A 22,744-nucleotide genomic window follows, 5' to 3' on the forward strand; every position below is an offset into this window, starting at 1 on the left:
GTGAGTTCTCCTTCAATGGAAGTCTTCAAACAGAGGCTGGACAGACATCTGACTGGGATGATTTAGCGAATCCTGCATTGAGCAGGGGGTTGGACCAGATGGCCCAGGAGGTCCCTTCCAACTCTACGATTCCTGGATCTCTCCACACTGACCTTCTCTGTAATATTCCCCAGTATTAGTAATCACTTAGTTTAGTATAACTTGTATTATTATTAATACTGTTTATCATCATTACTTTATTACCTATCTTAGACTCTAGTACTATCATTATTAATACCTCCTCGGTGCTTTGCCTTCTCACTATGATATCTTCAATTCCTCACCTGCTTCTATCACCTTTGAGATTGCCGGAAAATAATCAAGTGAAATAGAAAAAAAAACTACATTCCCCGGCATGCACGGGGCCGAGCCTCCTACATCATGTGATACATCACGTGACTCTTTAAGACGCGAACAGTGGGCGGGGCAAAACAGCGGTACTGATAGATGATTGGCTAGTGACGCGCCGCTTAATATTGGCTCTATTTCACTTCCTGTTCGCTTCCGGTTTCCGGTTCTCGTTGAACAGAAGGAGAAGTGACAGGAGGAAGTAGCTGAGGCGTCACGTGATAGCAGGAGGGAGTTTTTGTGCAGGAGCTGGCGCTCGTCTCCCCGGTGATGTGCTGTGGATATTCGGAGTCTCCTGTCTGCAGATAGCGCGCTGTGTGTGCGGGAGCTCCGGCCGCATTGTGCTGTGGTGACGCTACAGTGGTATGGAGGCGGTGACGCCGGAGTAGAGGAGGACTCACATCACCACCGCGTGCTTTGCTCACATACGGGTTCAGACATCGCTCCTGTGTCACCCTGACAACCCAACATCGACCCAGGGTCACAGGAAAACCCCCAGGAAGTGACAGGATCCGTCCAGGTAATAGGAGTGTGTGACTGCCCCCAACTGTACGGGGGGCTCGAGTGTGTGTGTGCGGTCTCGCCTCGTGGGTCCCACCCCGTTCTGCGTACGTGGGGACTCGCCTCATGGGTCATGCATTTCACCTCATGGTGCGTACGTGGGGTCTCGTGGTGTGCAGGGTCGCGCGCGTGCGGTCTCGCCCCGTGGGTCGCGCGCGTGCGGTCTCGCCCCGTGGGTCGCGCGCGTGCGGTCTCGCCCCGTGGGTCGCGCATTTCACCCCATGGTGCGTACGTTGGGTCTTGCCTCGTGGGTCTCGCCCCATGGGGCCCGTGCGCGGTCTTGCCTCGTGGGGCCCGCCCCATGGGGCCCGTGCGCGGTCTTGCCTCGTGGGGCCCGCCCCATGGTGCGCATGGGGACTCACCTCATGGGTCCCACCCCGTGATGTGTGTTTCCAGAGTATGAGGTTATGCATTATGCGCACTCTTGAGTCACCCACTGACCAGGGCTGTGGAGTCGGAGTCGGTGCTTATTTTGGTGGAGTCGGTATAAAATGGACCAACTCCTAAAATATATAATAAATTGGGTACAGTAGTTCAATGTAGAATGTGCTGAATATTTTTTCATAGGAATTTGGGAAAGTTATGAAATCTCCTATAAATGGCTGTTCTATTCCTGATCTAAGGCTACATTCATACAAGAACAGGTTCTTGCTATTGTAACGGACAATGCTTCAAACATGGTAAGTACAATTACACTGATGAATGAGAGTAAGGCCGGGATCAGCTCTGGCGCCGGCACTCTGGAGCGGAGCGTGCAGCCGCACAGCAAAACATGGAGCTGCACGCTCCGCTCCAGAGTGCCAGAGCTTGGTTTTAACCTGCGAGACTCGGCCGTATCTCGCTGTGTGTGATCCCGGCCTAATGAACAACAGCTAGAAGAAAATTTAGGATTCAGTGTGTTTGAGATTGAAGGCCACGGTGCTGTTCATGTAACTGAGGAACAAACAGATATTACTACAGAAGAACATCAAAATTATACTGTAGAAATACATGATCTTGTTGAAGCTGCTTCAAAACACTTTCATATTCATCACATGCGCTGTGTTGTGCACACGCTGCAGCTGGCAATAAGAGAGAGTCTGCAAGAGGGACATGCTGCAAATCTGATTGGAAAAGTGAGGAAATTGGTTTTCTCATTCGCCTTATTTGGGGACACAGAGACCATGGGTGTATGCTGCTGCCACTAGGAGGCTGACACTATGCACAAAAAAGGTTAGCTCCTCCTCCGCCGTATACACCCCACCGACCGGCAGGAAATTCCTCAGTTTAGCTTAGTGTCAGTAGGAGGTGGACACGGGTCTTTTATTAGACCCATATCTACCTCAGTGTGCGTCGTTTCTTTGCAGGTTCCGGAGGGATACGGAATGAACAGTCACATCCGTACTCCCACAAAGAGACTATGAGTACGGCGTGTACTGCCACCCCGTATCCTCATAGGTCTCCGCAGCAGGACCAGGAGCCTCGCACAAGTAGGTGCCAGCCGCACGGACGGTCCTTGCCCCCCCCGCCTCCCACCCTCTCGCCTACCAGAGCCTGAAGGTTGGATGAGGCGCGGATTTCATAGAGACAGACAGCGTGGGATTTTCAGGTACCTTTATTGTAAGGCCCCCTGCCTGGGTGAGTATGTCAGTCTTCCCCCGGCGTTTTCTCTTGGAGCGGTCGCCAGGGGGACCACGTTAGGGTCCCTGCACGCTCCGCATCCCCCCACGGTCACCGCATCCATGCAGGCCCCGGGTCTTCACGGGCCTCGTTCTGCGCTTCCCCCCCCTTTTTTCCATCTCGGCAGGGGTAGCGCTGGAGTCGGGCAGTTCTGGGCAGGGACGCGGCCCGGTGTTGCGACGCGTCTTCCGCGCCGACCCCCTGCTGACAGGCGGCCGCCGCAACTAATTTAGGCCCCGGCTTGTGTTCGGGCCTACCGCAGCGTCGCGGCCACGCCCCCCGCCCCTTTCTTCTAAGCGGGCTTCTCTCCCGCTCTCCCCAGGCCCTCCCCCCACCTTTCCCTCTCCTGCCCAGCATATTATGGCTAGAGGGCAGCAATTATTAACCCTGCGAGGAGCTCCGCCCTTCCCCGGGACCCGCGCTTTTCTACAGGCAGGCGCCATCTTCACAGCCTGCCAGCCGGACGCAGCTGGAGACGCTCCCCAGCCCCTGAGCAGTTTCTGCAAGCAGCTTTTAGCCTCTTTGGGACGGCCAGCCGGACTTCTCCCTGATCTGCATCCCCGGACAGGTCGAGCAGCATCGCTTTTGGGGACACCGGACCGTGAGTAGCTCTGCACGGCAGACTGACCCTTCTCCGCCCTCTGTCCCCCAACCTTCCGGCACGACCTCAGGGGTCAGTCCTCTCCCCTCTGCCTGGACTGTAGCAATCCAATCCAGCCGGACGCCGCTCAGGAGCCATCCATAGCCCCAGGGGTGAGTGAGCCCCCCTTGCCGGGTTGGGCCTCCTCCCTATCACAGTCGGTGGCAGACCTCACTAAGGTGTCTCAGTCCCTAGTAGCCATTCTGGATAAGTTGCCCTTGGGAGCTTCTGCGGGACCTAGCACGTCCCAGGACGTCCCATCTGAGCCAGCCAGTGTCAGTCGCAAGAGACCCAGGCAGGATCTCCAGGCGGAGTCCTCTCCTCGCCCTACCTCACCCCATACTCCCCAGCAGTCTCCCTCTCGGGCCTCCTCTCCCGAGTCAGGTGAAGCGCTTTCGGAATCTGAAGGGGTCTTAGAACTGGATTCGGATCAGGATGCGAACATGAAGGTTACGGTGCAGAACCTCATTGCCGCGATTCACCATACCTTCGACATCACTGACGCCCCTGCGAAATCCTCAGATCAGGAGGTTTCGTTCAGACGGGCGGAAACACCTTTCAGGGTGTTTCCCTTTCATTCCGAGTTTGGGAAGATTTTTACCAAGGAAAGGGAAGATCCGACTAGACGCTTTCAAAGAGGAAAGCGTCTCGGCGTGCTGTATCCGTTCGCTAAAGAGCTCACGGACAACTGGGCCGCTTCTCCTTCAGTGGACCCTCCCGTATCCAGACTCTCTAATAATACTGTTCTTCCGCTGTCGGGTGTAGCGTCTCTAAAAGATTCTAATGACAGAATCATAGAATCCCGAGCAAAGTCTGCCTTCGAGGCGGCATCTGCGGCGGTATGTCCACTCTTTGCTTCATCTTGGGCAGCAAAGGCTATATCCGCTTGGGCAGAGGACCTTCGGCAGGGCATTCTGGATAAGGCACAACCGGAGCATTTGGCCGATCTCGCCAATCAGATTTCCCATGCGGGGGATTATCTGCTTTCTGCTTCCTTGGATGCCGCATCTTGCGCGGTTCAGGCGTCAAGCAACATCGTGGCAATCCGACGTACAATTTGGCTCAAGGCCTGGCAGGCGGACTTGTCCTCTAAAAAGTCTGACTAATCTGCCTTTTCAAGGAGTGCGTCTCTTTGGGTCCCAATTGGGCCAGATTATTAAGGACGCTACCAGAGGTACGAGTTCTCTTCTCCCCCAATCCAAGCCTCGCAGACCTCCTCCAAGGCGTCAGTTCCGTCCCTTTCGGTCTTTCCGCCGTTTCAATGCGGCGGAAAACCCTTCCAACCAGCAAAGGCCACAAGCACGTCAGGAAAGAAAGAAGGTCTCCTTCAGGCCCACTCCGTCCTGGCAGTCCCACTCTTCCCAGGGAAGACCACCCAGATCTAGATCTGGACGGTCTACGTCCGCATGACTATCATCGGTCTTCCGTGGGTCCCTTCCAATTGGGAGGTCGACTTCTTTTCTTCAGCGACGTCTGGTTCGCCTCAGTAGAGGACGCTTGGGTCAGAGAGGTTGTATCGACAGGATACAAAATAGAGTTCGTTTCTCTTCCACAGGATCGCTTCTTCCATCCCGTCCGCCACGGGATCCTGCCTTGATCCCGGGGTTTGGTTCGGCCATCGCCTCTCTCCTCAGCTCCGGGGTGATTGTGCTCGTTCCCGAATCGGAACGATTCACAGGGTTTTATTCAAACCTGTTTGTGGTGCCGAAAAAGGACGGGGCGGTTCGACCCATCTTGGATCTCAAGTTACTCAACAAGAGAGTTCGCCTCCGCCACGTCCGGATGGAGTCGGTTCGCTCGGTGATAGCCTCCATGAAGGAGCAGGAATTCATGTGTTCCATAGACATCCAAGATTCCTATCTACACGTGCCCATATTTCCCGGACATCCGAAGTTCCTGTGGTTTGCGATTCACCACGAACATTATCAGTTCGTCACGCTTCCTTTTGGGCTCGCCACCGCTCCCAGGGTCTTCACGAAGATTATGGCGGCGTTGATGGCCTTGTTGAGGATCAGAGGTCTTGTTCTTTTTCCGTATCTCGACGATATTCTGATCAAGGCTCCCTCCTTTCATCAGGCCCGCCTAAGTGTGGCGATCGTTCTAGACACCCTGTCCAGTTTTGGGTGGATCGTCAACCGGAAAAAGTCCTGTCTGATCCCTACTCAACGCCTTGTGTTTCTGGGCCTTCTTTTCGACACTCGTCGGTCAAGGGTATTTCTCCCACAAGGCAAGATTCTTTCCCTGCAGCAGGGCGTCCGATCACTACAGATCGCACGGTTTTCATCTCTCAGGACAGCCATGAGGATTCTGGGGAAGATGGTGGCAGCAATAGAGGCAGTTCCCTTTGCCCAGTTTCATGCCAGGCCCCTCCAGCAGGCCATTTTGTCCAGGTGGAACAGGTCGTCTCTGGATCGTCCGGTTCGTCTTTCATGCCGGATCAAGCGGTCTCTCAACTGGTGGTTGACGTCTCCCCTCATTCTCTCGGGGCGGTCCTTTCTTCCCAGATTGGCACAAAGGACGCCAGCCTCATCGGCTGGGGTGCAGTGTTCCGCAATCACACTGTTCAGGGTCGATGGTCGACTCAGGAATCAGCTCTGCAGATCAATGTCCTAGAGATACGAGCGATCCTTCTGGCTCTCGTCCACTGGGAACGGCGCCTCAAGGGCCTGCCTGTCAGGATTCAAACAGACAATGCCACAGCGGTGGCGTATATCAACCGACAAGGGGGGACACGGAGTGTCTCAGCCCTGGCGGAAGTGTCCAGAATTCTTCAATGGGCAGAGACCTTTGTTCCAACAATTTCCGCGGTTCACATTCCCGGCGTGGACAACTGGGCCGCCGATTTTCTAAGCCGCGAGGGTCTCGCGGCAGGGGAATGGTCCCTACATCCGGAGGTGTTTCATCTGCTCTGCCGTCGGTGGGGAACCCCGGACGTAGACCTCATGGCGTCTCGCCTCAAAAGGAAGGTACCACAATTCGTGTCCAGGTCTCGGGACCCCCTGGCAGTGGGCGCCGACGCTCTGGCCGTTCCTTGGTCACAGTTCGAGCTCCCCTACCTGTTCCCTCCCCTGCCTCTTCTTCCCAAGCTGTTGAAGAAAATCAAGGCAGAAGGGATTCCAGTCGTCCTCATCGCCCCGAATTGGCCCAGAAGGTCTTGGTTCGCGGACATTGTCAACCTTCTCGCGGACGCCCCCTGGAAGCTTCCCGACAGGGCAGATCTGCTGTCGCAAGGCCCGATTTGCCACCACAATTCTCGGTCGCACAATTTAACGGCGTGGCTGTTGAGACCGAGGTTTTGAAACGGGCAGGATTCTCTGACCGAGTGATTCATACCATGATCCGCGCCAGAAAGCCTTCCTCTTCCAAGATCTATTACCGTACTTGGAAAGCCTATTTCTCCTGGTGTGAGGCCATTGACATCGCGGCCATGGTTTTTTCGCTTCCTTCTGTTCTGGCGTTTCTTCAGACAGGGCTGGATGCAGGGCTTGCTCTCAGTTCCTTGAAGGGTCAAGTTTCGGCACTGTCCATTTTATTTCAGAAGACGCTGGCCTCCCGGCCCCAGGTCAAAACCTTTCTTCAGGGTGTGGCTCTACGGTTCCTCCGTACCGAGCGCCCGTGGATCCTTGGGATCTTAATTTCGTTCTTGGGGTTCTGCAAGGTCCTCCTTTTGAACCTCTCAGGGATGTTTCCCTTGCCCTCCTTTCTTGGAAGGTGGCCTTTCTGGTGGCCATTACTTCCATCCGACGTGTGTCAGAATTAGCGGCCCTTTCTTGCCGCTCTCCCTTTTTGGTACTTCATCAGGACAAGGTAGTTCTGCGGCCTCCGCCCTCTTTACTTCCAAAGGTGGTATCTTCGTTTCACCTCAATGAGGACATTGTTCTGCCATCCTTCTGCCCGAGCCCAGCTCATCCTCGGGAGCGATCCTTGAACAAGCTGGACCTGGTCAGGGCATTGAGAGTCTATCTAGCCAGGACATCTTCCTTGCGGAAGTCAGACTCTCTGTTTATCATTCCAGACGGTGCAAGGAAAGGTCACTATTGCTCGCTGGATCAGATCGGCAATTTTGGAGGCATACCGGGTCAAACATCGTGCAGCTCCTTCAGGGATCAGAGCGCACTCTACCCGGGCGGTGGGTGCCTCCTGGGCGGTGCACCACAGAGCTTCCGCGCTGCAGCTTTGCAAAGCTGCAACGTGGTCTTCGGTTCACACTTTTGTGAAATTCTACAGGGTCCACACCTACGCTTCGGCGGACGCCAGCCTAGGTAGAAGGATTCTGCAGGCCGCGGTGGTGAGTCCACTGGCCTGATGGAAGTTTGTTTCCCACCCCAGGGACTGCTTTGGGATGTCCCATGGTCTCTGTGTCCCCCAATAAGGCGAACGAGAAAACAGGATTTTTTTGGGTTGCTTACCGTAAAATCTGTTTCTCGGAGCCTTCATTGGGGGACACAGCACCCTCCCATATTCTAAAACTCCTGTTCTTATGTTTGTCGATTGAAAACAGAACGAACAACTCAACTGTTACCAATCGATTCCGTTACTTCTCCTACTGCTTTCTCACTAACTGAGGAATTTCCTGCCGGTTGGTGGGGTGTATACGGCGGAGGAGGAGCTAACCTTTTTTGTGCATAGTGTCAGCCTCCTAGTGGCAGCAGCATACACCCATGGTCTCTGTGTCCCCCAATGAAGGCTCCGAGAAACAGATTTTACGGTAAGCAACCCAAAAAATCCTGTTATTGCCGCCAGAACCCCTAAAATTGATTCATCTTGAAGAGACGTGCTGGGAAAGGGGCAATTGTCGATCAAGCCACTCAGTGGGGCCGCACTTATTTAATGACTGAGCGATTGCTTGAACTTAAGCCCCCGTTACACATGGCGAGATCGCTAGCGATACCACTGAAGCGACAACGATTTTGTGACGCAACAGCGACATCACTAGCGATCTCGCTAAGTGTGACACGCGGAAACGACCGGCTCCCTGCTGCGATGTCGCTGATCGTGCGCGAACGTTCACGATCATTTTTTGATCGCTGGCGTCACGCTGACCAGCATGCATTGCTGTGTTTGATGCCCCTTATCAACTACGAGCAACCTCGTTGGCGACTCCGAACTCATATAGATAGCGCTGACAGACGCCTATTCAAAGTCTGAATCGCTATTATAGACAGTGTGTGACACGATACCAACGATCGCCGTGGTCGTTAGTGATATCGCTGATGCGTCGTTATGAAGATCGGCCTGTATGACTGCTTACTAGCGATGCACAAACTATCTTAGCTAGATCGTATCGTTGTCGGAATCGTTGTTGCGTCGCTACGTGTAACGGTACCCTAACCGTTTCTTATAGATATGGTGAACCCTCAGGTAACCCTAATTGAAAGTCAATTGGCACAGGTGGCTGAATTGAAGGAATAGCTTAATCACCCATTTACTGTGACTAAAAAATTACAAGCTGAGGATTTAACTCCTGGCATTTTCATAAGGGAGTGGAAGAACTTGCTATTTTGCCTGTCCCAAAGAGGAGGTTTAATCGCAGGTGGCATTTCTGCTTCAATGAAACGGAGAGAGACACAGCTATTGGAAAATAAAAAATTTTCTGCAGCTGTTTGTGGACCCGAGTCATTGTATACTGCTTGATGATCGACAGCTTATTAAAGGAAAAGAACCTCTGACTGAGGTAGTATTTAGGATGAGTGGCCTACAGGAGGACTGCCAGGCGCAAGAGGACTTGGGTCCTGACAGTGCTACTGCTGCCATATCTTCATCCTCATCAGATGAGGAGTTTGACTTTGACAAGTATTTGGATGATATGGAGCAGGCAAGCATTGCCGCAAGGAAAAAGATTTCACTTTGTCTCCTATAGCAAGGAGATTGACCAGATTTCAGCAAAATGTTTCACTTGCTCTCAAAGAAATAGAAAAATTCAACTGTTCATCAAAACTGACTGTGCATGAGGCAATTCCTTATAGCCGGAAATTGCTAGAGATGTTGCCCATGTGGTTACGGCTTTGCCTCCAACCCAAGTTAGTGCAGAGAAGTTGTTCTCTGGCCTTAAAATTATTAGGTCAGATTTGAGGTCATCTATGAAGGAGGATCTGATAGAGGCGATACTATTTCTTAGAACAAATTCATAGACTGCACAAATGTTATTTAGTATGTTTTTGTTGAAAACTGTTTTTTGCCACTTACATAATTTATTACATAGTGAGATATATATACATACATACACGACAAAATAATGGAAACACCTAACATTTTGGCATCATAATCTTCGAACATGTTATAAACATGCAAACCGTGACATATGGTAATGTTCTGTAGTTGATTATTTGTGATGTGTATGTAATTTAACTGTTTGTTTTGCAGAATTGTAAGAACATTGATGAGAACCTGATACCAATGGCAGACCTCTCGGATTTTCAAAGAGGCCAAATTGTTGGTGCTCGTATGGCAGGCGCTAGTGTAACAGCAAGTGCCCGAATGCTTGGCGTGTCAAGAGGTACTGTCTCCAAAGTAATGATTGCGTTTTGAAAGAGAAGGAAAAACGTCCGCAGCAAAGCACAGGTCCAGCCGAAAGTCGAAGTTGACTGAGAGAGACCGTCGGACTCTAAAGCGAATTGTGAGAGAGGATCGCAAGACCATGGCTCCGAAAATCACTGCTGAGCTCAATGAACACCTACAGAACCCAGTTTCCACGAAAACTGTTCGTCGGGAGCTGCACAAATCTGGATTCCACGGAAGAGCTGCAGTTAGAAAACCGCTGCTCTCAATGACAAATGTTTCCAAGCGTTTAGAGTGGTGTAGAAACCTCCAGAATTGGTCCCTAAAGCCGTGGAAACGTGATATTCTCAGACGAATCATCGTTTACCCTATTTCCAACCTCCGGCCGAGTGTACATTTGGAGACAGCCGAGAGAAGCGTTCCATCCAGACTGCCTTCTCCCAACCGTAAAACATGGCGGAGGTTCTGTTATGATCTGGGGTGCTATTTCGTGGAGATCCGCCGGGCCAATGATATCCCTTCATGGAAGAATTAACAGCCGAGATTATTTAGGCATTTTGGGTGACCAAGTGCATCCTATGGTTCAAGCACTGTTCCCGGAGGGGAACGCCATCTTTCAGGATGATAATGCACCAATTCATACAGCTAGAATCGTTAAAGCATGGCACGAGGAACATTGTAATGAAGTTGAGCATCTCATCTGGCCCCCGCAATCCTCAGACCTCAACATTATTGAGCATTTATGGTCGATTTTAGAGATTCAAGTTAGATGTCGATTTCCACCGCCATCGTCACTCAAAAAACTGGAGGGTGTTTTAACTGAAGAATGGACTAAAATTCCTTTGGAAACAATTCACACCTTGTATGAATCCATACCTCGGAGAATTGAGGCTGTAATGGCCACAAAAGGTGGACCTGCACCATATTAAACTAACTTTTGTTGATGTTTCCATTGTTTTGTCCAACCCCCGTGTGTGTGTGTATATACCGTATTTTTCGGACTATAAGACGCACCGGACCATAAGACGCACCCCTATTTTCAGAAGGAAAATAGGGAAAAAAATAATAATGTGTCAAATGGGGGTCCATCTTACAGTCCGAACTCAGCTCACCTGGGAAGGGATCCGGCACAGGTGGAGGACTGGTCACAGGGGTCATTCAGTGGTCCAGGCTCGTGCGGTGGTGGCGGCTCTGTGCTGGGGCAGCTGCGCTGGGCTGGGGCGGGTGGGCTGTGCAGGGGCAGCTGTGCTGGGGCAGCTGTGGCAGGGGCAGCGGGAGCTGGGGCAGGTGGGCAGGGGCAGCTGTGGCAGGGACAGGTGGGCTCTGCGGTGGTGGCAGCGGGCTGTGCTCCGGTGCAGGGGCGGCGGCTCCGCCGGCGTTTCTTCGCAGCCCGGAGGCCCCCGCACACCCCTTGCTGGGCGCCGCCATGTTGCGGTGGCCTCCGGGAGCATGGACGCCGGCAAGATGGCCGCCGGTTCGGGGACGGCGCATGCGCAGCTTCAGATCTCGTGCCGAGATCTCGGGGGAAGAGATTCAAATCTCGGCAACGAGATCTCGTTCCACGAGATCTCGGGACGAGATCTGAAGCTGCGCATGCGCCGTCCCCGGACCAGCGGCCATCTTGCCGGCGTCCATGCTCCCAGAGGCCACCGCAACATAGCGGCGCCCAGCAAGGGGTGTGCGGGGGCCTCCGGACTGCGAAGAAACGCCGGCGCAGCCGCCGCCCCTGCACCGGAGCACAGCCCGCTGCCACCACCGTACCGCAGAGCCTCGCCCGCTGCCACCAGCGCACCAGGTACCGTGCATTGCGACCATAAGACGCACCCCCCACTTTCCCCCAAAATTTTGGGGGAAAAAAGTGCGTCTTATGGTCCGAAAAATACGGTGTATGTATGTGTGTGTGTGTGTGTGTGTGTGTGTGTGTATATATATATGTGTGCGTAATATATATACCGTATATACTCGAATATAAGTCGAGATTTTCAGCCCAAAAAAATTGGGCTGAAAGTCCCCCTCTCGTCTTATATTCGAGTCATATACGGAGGGGGCGGGGGTGTCAGGTCATACTTACCCGTCCTGACGCTGTGTCTTGAGCCCCCAGCTTCTCCCCGTGCTCTCTCTTCCTGCCTTCAGCGGTCACGTGGTGCCGCTCATTAAAACTCATGAATATGCGCATATTCATGAGTTTTAATGAGCAGTACCACATGACCGCTGAAGGCAGGAAGAGAGAGCGCGGAGAAGCTGGGGGCTCAAGACACAGCGTCAGGACGGGTAAGTGTAGCGATACTCACCTGTCCTGCGTCCATGGCTGCTTGCTGCTGTCTGTCATCGGTCAGTGACTTCAGACAGCAGAGGGCGCGGTGACGTGGTTAGTGCGCGCCGCGCCCCCTGCAGTCTGAACGTCACTGACTGATGACGTGGCAGATAGCGGTGAGCAGCCATGGATGCAGGACAGGTGAGAATCTGACACCCAGCGACGGAGAGGTGAGTATGTCATTTTTTTATTTTTACATGCAGCAGCAGCATGGGGGCAGCATATGGGGGAACAATCTATGGAGCTTCTTATGGGGGCAGCACATGGGGGAATAATCTATGGAGCTTCTTTTGGAGGCAGCATATGAGGGAACAATCTATGGAGCTTCTTATGGGGGCAGCACATGGGGGAACAATCTATGGAGCTTCTTATGAGGGCAGCATATTGGGGAATAATCTATGGAGCTTCTTCTGGGGACACCATATGGGGGAATAATCTATGGAGCATTTCCCACCCTAGACTTATACTCGAGTCAATAAGTTCTCCCAGTTTTTTGTGGCAAAATTAGGGGGGTCGACTTATACTCGGATCGACTTATACTCGAGTATATACGGTATATATATTTATTCGATATTACATAGTGTATTACATATTTACAATTTATTAGTTTTTTTGTGTTCTGAAGTTGTATTCCAATAAATATATATTTTCTAAATGTCTTGATTATTGTATCATAAAAATGATTAAATGTCTGATGCTCACATTGTACTACAATAAATTTTTCACTTAAATTTAAGCAATATATGTAAGAGGTGGAGTCGCAGGTTTGGCTTACTGACTCCACAGCCCTGACACTGACACCGCTTACATCATCAGCCCTGGACCCAAAGTCACCATCCATCCCCACATCAACATCCATGGCGCCATTTATATCATCCATGCTTCCTCACTTATCGGCTTTGCTTGTTTCATCCACAAACTGACCATTGGACACTGCTGGTCTTATCTGCCAGTTAGGAGGCAGAGGCCACATATTAAAGGGAACCTGTCTTCTGATTCATACGGCCCAAAATGCACAGGGAATAAGGCACTGGGAGCGTACTGCAGCTGTGCATGTTTCACTATGAAGTGGTGCAGGTGCTGTGCATCTCACATGACTCTTCTGTGGCAGGTCTCTGGCTGCTTCTCCCTGCCCCTCTTCCAGTAACTGCAAGGTCTCTTCCTATTGTGTGTGCATAGGGGAAAAAGAATAGTCAGTACAAGGGATCGGGGCTGGGAGAAGCTGCCGTTTCAGAGTAAAACATTCACAGCTGCATTAGCCAGACTGATTCCTGCTGCCAAGCATAACTCAGGGGACAGGTTCCCTCTAAGATCCATGGGCACTGCTAATCTGATCCACATGTAAGGTCCCTTAGGCATATCTTCTCTGCAGACCGTATCTCATCAGCCTACAGGCATAACTTCTTTACACATCTAGATCCAACAGTGGCTGGTCCCACTTATCTTATACCCATATCCTAACCTGTAGTTTATGGATCCCACATTTCTTCATACTGTGATCATCTTCCTAAATCCTGCAGGCCTTGCTTATCTCCATCTCCCACACATCAAAACTCAAAACCTCCAGGGTCTGCTCATCTGTATCCATACAAATACCAGGATTAAAAAACTGTGCAGCACTTGTAGCTCCAAGATTCAATTTATGTCTCATGGCTTGTAGGCTGTACGTTTATACACGTCAGATCGAAACAGGTTTCCCCTATTCATCCCTGTCCTTACAGGTACCTGCACCTCAAGGCCACAACCATTAGTCCTCAACCATTTAACGCTATACCCAAAAGTTACAATCCTCCCTCTATATCCCTTCTAGCGCCATAACGCCTGATACCTCCTAACACATAAAGGGGTTCCTCAGTCTGGTATAGTGATGAATATTACTCATATAAGCGATCGTTTTATGATCCGTGGAGGTACAACCTCTGGGTCGACCATAACTCCGGAGACTGAATATTATGTAGTTTTGGTGTAATACTACCCCTTCACTCTTTTGGTTTTGTCGTCTTCTTATGCTGCTGGCTCTGTCTAGCTGGCTGTGCAACGAATGGCTGCATGGCTATATTTAATTAGAGAATTTCATCCAGCATCCTCTGCTGCATCCTCTTCAATTCTAGAATCTCTGGATGAACCCCCCTGAACGTGATGGGATATCCTAGCTAAGCAATATCACTTAATGAGATGACCTCTTTATTTCCATACTGTGTTCCACAACACTTTAAAGAGGTTGTCCTCCAGTATTGACAATTTTTCCTCATGCTTAAATTCATGTATTAAAGAAGCCCTCCTCCTCCCTCAAAACTTTAATCTTAATATATTGCAGTCTCTTATTATACAGCACTGTGTACTTACAATTGCTCATTTTGCCTTTCTACCCAGTTAATTCTTCCACTTTCTATATAGAGCAGAGAAACAGAAGGATAAGTTGGGTAGAAAGGCAAAATGAGCAATTGTAAGTACACAGTGCCATTTAATATGAGACTGCAATATATTAAAAGGATACAAACTTTGATGGGAAGAGAAGTGCTTCTTTAATGACCAAAATAATTTCATTAAAATGTTGCATCATTTTTCTTCGATAACCTTTGTATTGCGCTATGTTTAGCTGGCTGTGGAATGAGTTAGCTGAGAAATTGTCAGTGAGCATATCCACACAGCCCAATTGGACAGCTTTTGACTCTCTTATCTCTTTTCCTGAGCTCCTCTCAGCTGGTTTATGACCACCGACCACATCAAAGTTGAATGTGCTGGGGCAGAAGGAACCCATAAAGGGGAAATCGGTGCAAAATGTGTAGACTCATAGAATCGTAGAGTTGGAAGGGACCTCCTGGGCCATCTGGTCCAACCCCCTGCTCAAAGCAGGATTCACTAAATCATCCCAGACAGATGTTTGTCCAGCCTCTGTTTGAAGATTTCTATTGAAGGAGAACTCGCCACCTTTCATGGCAGCCTGTTCCACTCATTGATCACTCTAACTGTCAAAAAGTTTTTTTCTAATATCTAATCTGTGTCTCCTCCCATTCAGTTTCATCCCATTGCTTCTAGTCTTTCCTTGTGCAAATGAGAATAAAGATGATCCTTCTACAATGTGACAGCCCTTGAGGTATTTGTAAACATCTATTAAGTCTCCTTTCAGTCTTCTTTTTTGCAAGCTAAACATTCCCAAATCCTGCAACCGTTCCTCATAAGACATGGTTTGCAGACCGGTCACCATTCTGGTCGCTCTTTTCTGAACTTGCTCCAGTTTGTTGATGTCTTTTATAAAATGTGGCGCCCAAAACTAGACACAGTATTCCAGATGAGGTATGCCAAAAAAGGAGTAGAGGGCAATAATGACTTCACGTGATCTAGACTGTATGCTTCTGTTAATACATCCCAGAATTGCATTTGCCTTTTTGGCTGCTGCTGCATCACACTGTTGACTCATAGTCAGTCTGTGATCTATTAGTATACCCAAGTCTTTTTCACATGTGCTGTTGCTTAGCCCTATTCCTCCCATTCTGTATATGCTTTTTTCATTTTTATTGCCCAGATCTAGTACTTTGCATTTTTCCCTGTTAAAAACAATTCTGTTAGTTGCTGCCCACTGCTCCAGTTTTTCTTTATCTTTTTGGATCCTCTCTCTCTTCTCTAGTATTAGCTATCCCTCCTAGCTTTGTGTCATCAGCAAATTTAATCAGTTTACCCTCAATTCCTTCATCTAAATCATTGATAAAGATGTTGAACAATACAGGGCCTAGGACAGAGCCCTGTGGTACCCCACTTGAGACATTCTTCCAACTGGATTGGGTAGCACGGTGGCTCAGTGGTTAGCACTGCAGCCTTGCAGCGCTGAAGTCCTGGGTTCAAATCCCACCAAGGACAACATCTGCAAGGAGTTTGTATGTTCTCCAACCGTAAAACATGGCGGAGGTTCTGTGATGATCTGGGGTGCTATTTCGTGGAGATCCGCCGGGCCAATGATATCCCTTCATGGAAGAATTAACAGCCGAGATTATTTAGGCATTTTTGGTGACCAAGTGCATCCTATGGTTCAAGCACTTTTCTTTTCCAGCTATCAAATTTTTGTAGGAAACGGCGCGACCAGCAAAGATTTGCCATTTTCTAGCTGTTGTCATATTGACCTGAAGATGAAGAATAATGTTCCTAAGTCAATTATACAACAAAATACACACAATAGGGCAGCACGGTGGCTCATTGGATAGCTTTGCAGCGCTGGAGTCCTGGGTTCAAATTCCACCAAGGACAACATCTGCAAGGAGTTTGTATGTTCTCCCCGTGTTTGCGTGTGTTTCCTCCGGGTACTCTGGTTTCCTCCCACACCCCAAAGACATACTGATGGGAATTTAGATTGTGAGCCCCATCGGGGACAGTGATGATAATGTGTGCAAACTGTAAAGCGCTGCGGAATGTTAGCGCTATATAAAAATAAAGATGATTATTATGGATGTGCAGCCATTTACGACCATTCGTTGGGTCTGATCACTAAGCCAGTTATGAATCCATCTAACCGTTGCCTTGTCCATTCCATACTTAGTCATTTTTTCAATAAGGATTGTGTGAGATACTTTGTCAAATGCTTTGCTGAAGTCGATATACTATATCTACAGCATTTCCCTGATCCACCCAGTCAGTGATTCTGTCATAGAAGGAAATTAAGTTAGTCTGACATGACTTATTAGTTACAAACCCATGCTAACTCTGTTTAATCACTTCATTCTTATCCAGGTACTTACATGTTGTTTAATAATTTGTTCAAAGATCTATCCTGGTATAGAAGTCAGACTCACCGGCCTATAGTTGCCTGGGTCCACCTTCCCGTTTTTGAAGATAGCAACAACATTTGATCTTCTCCAGTCTTCTGGGACTTCTTCTGTTCTCCAAGAATTTTCAAAGATTATGGAGAGTGGTTCAAAAATTTCTTCTGCTATCTCCTTCAGAACTCTGGGGTGTAATTCATCTGGACCTGGAGACTTGAATTCATTTAGGTTAGCTAAGTGTTTCCTCACTATCCTTCTGTTTATAGATATCCTGGATTCTTCTATTCCCTTAATAGGACAGTGAAGAACAGTTGATATTACATTCCCTTTCTGAGAGAAAACAGATGCAAAATAGGAATTTAAAAGTTCGGCCTTCTCAACATTCTGTCTTACCATGTCATCATTTTCATCCTGTAAAAATCCTATAGCATCTTTGACTTTTACTTTTGACATATCCCCCAAATCCTTTATTATTGCTTTTGACGTCTCTTGCAAGCCTCAATTCATTGTCAGCTTTAGATAATCTGATTCGTGCCCTGCAGGTTCTGCAAACAGCATTATATTCTTTTTTTTTTTTTATAAGATATGCCTCCCTCTTTCCAATGAAACCGAAACCCAGAAATGATTTGTAGCTCTAAATATTTGCATTTAAGTAAAAATTAAAAAAAAAACTCCCAACACACACTTCTGTTATTACCCAAACCTACAGCTGAAGAACAACACACGCTTTCCTTTTGGTTTTACCAAAAATTGTGGTATGTTTCCTACCTTGGATTCTTTGACAATGGACTTTGGTTTTGTAAGGTTTTAAATGGATTTTCTGGCTAATAACGTTGCAAATAAATGTGGTTTCTAAATGCATGGTTACTTCTGTGTCTGAAATGTTCCCCAATTTTCAGGTAGAACCTACTGCTCCTGGTTCCAGCAGGTTGTCCAAAGCGAGACAAGGTTTCCTATGTCGGCATGTGATGTGTATGAAGGGAGCTGGCTGACTGCTCATTACAATAGCTCAGCCAGCCCCCTTCTGTGTCACAGCCGATGTACAGACATAGAATAATGTAGGATTGGCTATTAAACGGAGCAGTCAGCCATCTTCACACTCCGTGCCGGCAAAGGAAACACAATCCAAACAGCAAGAGGGATTGTTGGGGCTCATGACCAGAGCTTGTAGATGAAGTGATGTATTAGTAAGTTGCTCTTGCACTAGTTTAATAGTTTAACATATTTTTTTTTAGTGGGGGGGGTGGGGATCCCTTTAAAACAAGTAATTTTTCTTATTTCTGATCTATAATAAAGCTTCTGAGTAATCAAATTGTCTGGTGTCGTTTCCTATAGTCGGTGCCATGCAGCCGCTGCACTAAAAACATGACAAGAAATGTGATCATGTACTGTAACGTTCTCACTTGTTCCAGTTATTCCAGTCCACGTCCCAGGTCACTGCAATCCTAGAATTGTTGGAAAAAATCATCCCTGGGTGACAAATGTATAAATATATATTTTATAGCTTTTGAACTAATTATTTATATAATACTGAAAAGATGCAGCTTTTAGGGACTTTCAAAGCCTCGGTAGCAGCTTTCATTATTTATCCTTCCTTGTTCATTTTATGTGGTTTTCTTGGAATACAAACCTCAAGCAGTGCAATATCTTGAGACATTACTGTCCTGTGGCATGGAATATTTTAGCCATCGTTACTATTGGACCAAGGTCAGTATTTGTAAGCCAAAATCAGGAGTGGAACAATCAGAGGAAAAGTATAATAGAAACACGTCACCACTTCTGTATTTATCACCCACTCCTGGTTTTGGCTTACAAACACTGATGTAAAATACTGAACGTGTGAACGTGGCCTTAATGTCAGGTCCTGACGCCTGTTATAGACGTTTTCAACCTCTTTAATATGGATGACCTATCGTTATTGTAAGCCATGAATATCGGACCGGTGGCGGTCCTATGCTATTTTCACCCCCTACTGTTCAGCTGTTTGCAGCGGAGGCCGGGTGTAAATATTGCATCGCTCCGTTAGACTGTTGGGTGGTCGCTGGCAGGAACTGCAGATCAGCTCTGCTGCATACACTGCTGACAAACCACTCTGCACCGCAAACAGCTGATCGGTGGGGGTGCCGGGTGTTTTATCGCCCCATCAATTTGTTATTGATACCAAGGATCTATTTCAAAGTGGTGGCAACTCCCATAAAGAGATCCACCACTTTGGGGTGACAATTGACCTCCTTTTGCATCGCACTGTGTCCTATACCCAGATTGGTGTTACATTCACCTCCCCTTCTAGGGTGGCCGCCAAGGTGGCATGGGAAGTTCATTGTTAAGTCTCTCCAGTGCTTTGGAAGGGGATGTGAGGTTTAGACTTGCCACTTGCTTACCCTGGCACTACAGCGGCATCTTGGAAGCGGCAGGCTACTGATCTGAGCAAAGGAGGTTGTGGGAGGCAAACAGCGGGTACCAGGTAGGGTTATGGAGGGTAGCTCCTATAGTCACTAGGAGGGTGTGTTCATACAGAGCTTCTATATGGAATCTTCAGCTAAAATCTACTTAAAAAAACACTTTGAATCCACTTGCAAAATGTTTTGTATTCATTTGGATGGATAATGCGCCTGTAGTGCACGCATCACATTTATTTACCTTTCTATGCAAGGTAGAAAATGTGTCACGTTTGAGGAGGGGTTTTGCCATTGAAACATACAAAAAAACACACCATGTTAAAATGAAAAACATACAAAGCTACGCAGAAAAATAGCATTTGGGTTGACGCATACATTGGATTATTTGACTATGCAATGTATGTTTCGTCTGGTGCAGGAGATCAGTATAATTCTGAGAACATTCACCTTTTTTCTTCTCTACGTGAAGCACTTGGCTCAGGTCAGGGCACTTTAGGCCCCCTCGGCTGTGATGTAAGGACCACTTATTGAGTCGCTCTCGCTAATATTTACCCTTCCTGTGCGACTTGTACCCATCTCCCAGACTTCTACACATCCTGCCGACTGCTAGAACCGGTCAGAGCAGTTTGTGAGCTGCACTTGACTTCACGTGATCCCTGAAAGTGATAGGAAATAAGGAATTAAAAATAAATGCAAGCATCACCCCACCCATCTATATGCTGCGAACTAGGGGGCTTTTTTGCATGGTTTCACATGCTGCTTTCTCTGTAGAGATAACTAAAATGGAATGAAAGGGTTAATTCTGCGCCGCCAGTAGATCAGTGGTGTAAAATAATTTGGACTATTGTCGTCTTCACATGAATCCAAGACCTACAGATGTATGGCGGTCTTCTTTCCTGAGACGGTAACGTGTTCTGAATTAACATATGCTTGTCGTCTTGCAGGATGTACGCCCGGTGGCTCTGCGTCTGTCTCGCTGCTGCATCAGCTGTGGCTGCGGAAGTTGTCGATGACTGCAAACTGAGTAGTGACAAGGTGTCGGCTTCGGAGCAGGCGCTCCTCAACAGACTGGCTCCATTGAAGCACAAGAGGTAACATTGACTTTCAGGGTAGAACCGGCAAAGTAACGCAGAGCGGATGCTCTGCAGTGTATACGCCTGTGCTGACCGGTAGTACAATAGTTCTGGGCGTCTAGTTGGTCATGTGGGCATAGAGGAAAAATTTGATTTTTTTTTTTCTACCTACTTTGAGGCTTAATCTTTTTGAGTCATTTATGTAAGTACATAACAATTCCTTTAAGTTTGGTAAACTGGCAATTCTGATAATCTGGCATTTCCAGAACAGAACTTCAATAATAATGCTGGATTTCACCTGACCGGAAGAGGATGCTAATCGGGAATAATCGGCATTCATTTAATTATTTAGAGGAGTATTCTCATCTAGGTGTGTGATGGCATATTGCTGAGATGGGGCTTCTTCTCCGTCCATCCTTTATCTCCGCACAGCAGCAGCTTGGCTCCATTGTATAAAAAATTGGGGCCGTGCTGCAGTTCCCTGCACAGCGCCAGAGGAAAAACTGTGAAGGGGGCAAAGCATTGAAATGTTGATAGGGGACATTAGCTATTGACTAGTGATGGGCGAACGTGCTTGGAAAAGGTGTTGTTCATGCTCGTCTGCGGCGTGCTTGAAAAATATGTTCAAGTACCCAGAGGCAGTATGTCTCGCAGCTGTTCAACAAACAGCCTGACAAACAGACAATCCCTGCGTGTGTTGAAGCTGTTGAACAGTTAGCATCTGAGCATGCTCATATAACACCTTATCTGAGCATGTTCACTCATCACTACTGATCACCTATCTTAATACTGCTGCCACTGGTCAGTTTTCAGTGTATTACAATCACTGTGGTCAGCCAGGGGTGGGCGCTGGTCGGACCAAAAGCCTGGCGTTGGCTCTGATGCCACTGATCAGACTGGAGGCCAGGCTTATCTCCCTTGGACCCACCCGTTTCTCCCTTGGGCCTTTTAGTATTTTTCTCATGATGTTTACCACCCATGACCATGTTGATTTATAGATTATAATCTGTTTTGCTTCAATAAAGTTGTTAATTTTCTCTTAGCACAGTCATCTTTTGTAGGTTTTATGTGTCCACTAATAATTATGGGCAAGGGATCCTACCACTCGGTCCACCACTGGTCCTGAAAACTGGAATCTTCAAAGCCCTCTCTGTACATGGTGAGGTGAGGCATGTGCACCTGCACTCTATTCATTGTCTATGGGACTGACAAGAAATGAACGGGGTGGAGATGCACATCCTCGACCTTCATTATGTACAGTGATACTTGGAGCCCTGTTCTCGGGGTCAGTGGTGAATTATAAGGACTGCTGCAATGTTTTGGTAGTTCTGTTACTTAATTTTATAAACTTTGCACTTTTTGCTACATTTTAGGTTTGAAACCACAGTAGTGAACGGTGCTGACTCCTATACGTATACCTTTGTAGTGTGTGGAGGCGTCCTCAACGGCAGCAAAAGCAGTAATGAAGGTCTAGTGCAGAACAATACCAAAAACCAACAGATCACCATTGTCGGCCGCATTAATGACACTAGCATCATCAATGGAAGTAAGACTTGCTGTCTCTTAATGTGTGAATGGGAAAAATAGCGCCCCTCTTCTCCCATGAGCTGTACATTAAAAAAATATATATGTATGTGTGTATGTATGTACATATATAAATATATCATCTTGACATGGTCACGAATTGAGCAATGACTGACCACAATCTTACCATAACTGCCAAGGGCTTATATCGGGTGTGGAGAAAACCCATTTCTTATGTCGGTTAGAAATTTTTTTTCTTATTTGTCAGTATCAAACTATTGTTGGTCTATACTTAGGACAGGTTATCCATATCAGATGGGTGGGGATCAGAATATCGGTACCCTGCATTGATCAGCTGTATGAAGGGGCTGCAGTGGTCGCACAAGTTTGGCGGAGATGAGGGGCAAAGCTGTCTTTGTCCCATTGGAAAATGTAAATGTGCATTTCTGAAAGTCAATCATTAAAGGCACATTTATTTATTTTATTTTGCAGCGGATTGGATGCTACTTACTTATAAATCTGGAGAGCCGTATGAAAGTCATTGTGAAAGCGAGCGCAGGAAAGCCATGATCATGATATCCTGTAACAAGAAAACACTGGCGGTATGATATTTGTTAGTATATGGAGGGAGGGGCGGCTGAAGAAAACTCTCAAAACATCTGACAAGTGTATCAGTTACCCCCATGTCTGTAAGATAACACTGAGAGGTTGGAGCACAGCTCCAGAAGTGTTGTCATAGGACATCAAAGAAGTTTTAAATCCTTGGTAATATATTATTTTTTGTTCTTAAAAGCTTTCCTGGCAGCGTCCATGGTAATGATGAACAACTATCGCATGGTCAAGTCCCCATATGGGGAAGCTATTAAATATGATACAGACTTTATTTTTTAATGTAATTTTTTTTTACCTGCAGATGTGTTACAAAAATATTGGTA

General features: G+C 48.0%; 1 protein-coding gene across 1 annotated transcript in view; it reads left to right on the top strand.

Annotated features, from left to right (window-relative positions):
* The first annotated feature begins 533 nt into the window (after window positions 1–533).
* M6PR (mannose-6-phosphate receptor, cation dependent) overlaps window positions 534–22,744 on the top strand; it is a 60,823-nt gene continuing 38,612 nt past the window's right edge. The window contains exons 1-4 of the mRNA XM_073546492.1: window positions 534–907; window positions 20,157–20,303; window positions 21,659–21,831; window positions 22,302–22,411. Coding sequence (XP_073402593.1) covers window positions 20,158–20,303; window positions 21,659–21,831; window positions 22,302–22,411 — 429 coding nt within the window. The 5' untranslated portion in view covers window positions 534–907; window position 20,157. The remainder of the gene's footprint in view (window positions 908–20,156; window positions 20,304–21,658; window positions 21,832–22,301; window positions 22,412–22,744) is intronic.

Source organism: Dendrobates tinctorius, unplaced genomic scaffold (assembly GCF_039654945.1).
Source record: "Dendrobates tinctorius isolate UK_male_01 unplaced genomic scaffold, ASM3965494v1 ptg000147l, whole genome shotgun sequence".
NCBI classification, from domain to species: Eukaryota; Metazoa; Chordata; class Amphibia; order Anura; family Dendrobatidae; genus Dendrobates; species Dendrobates tinctorius.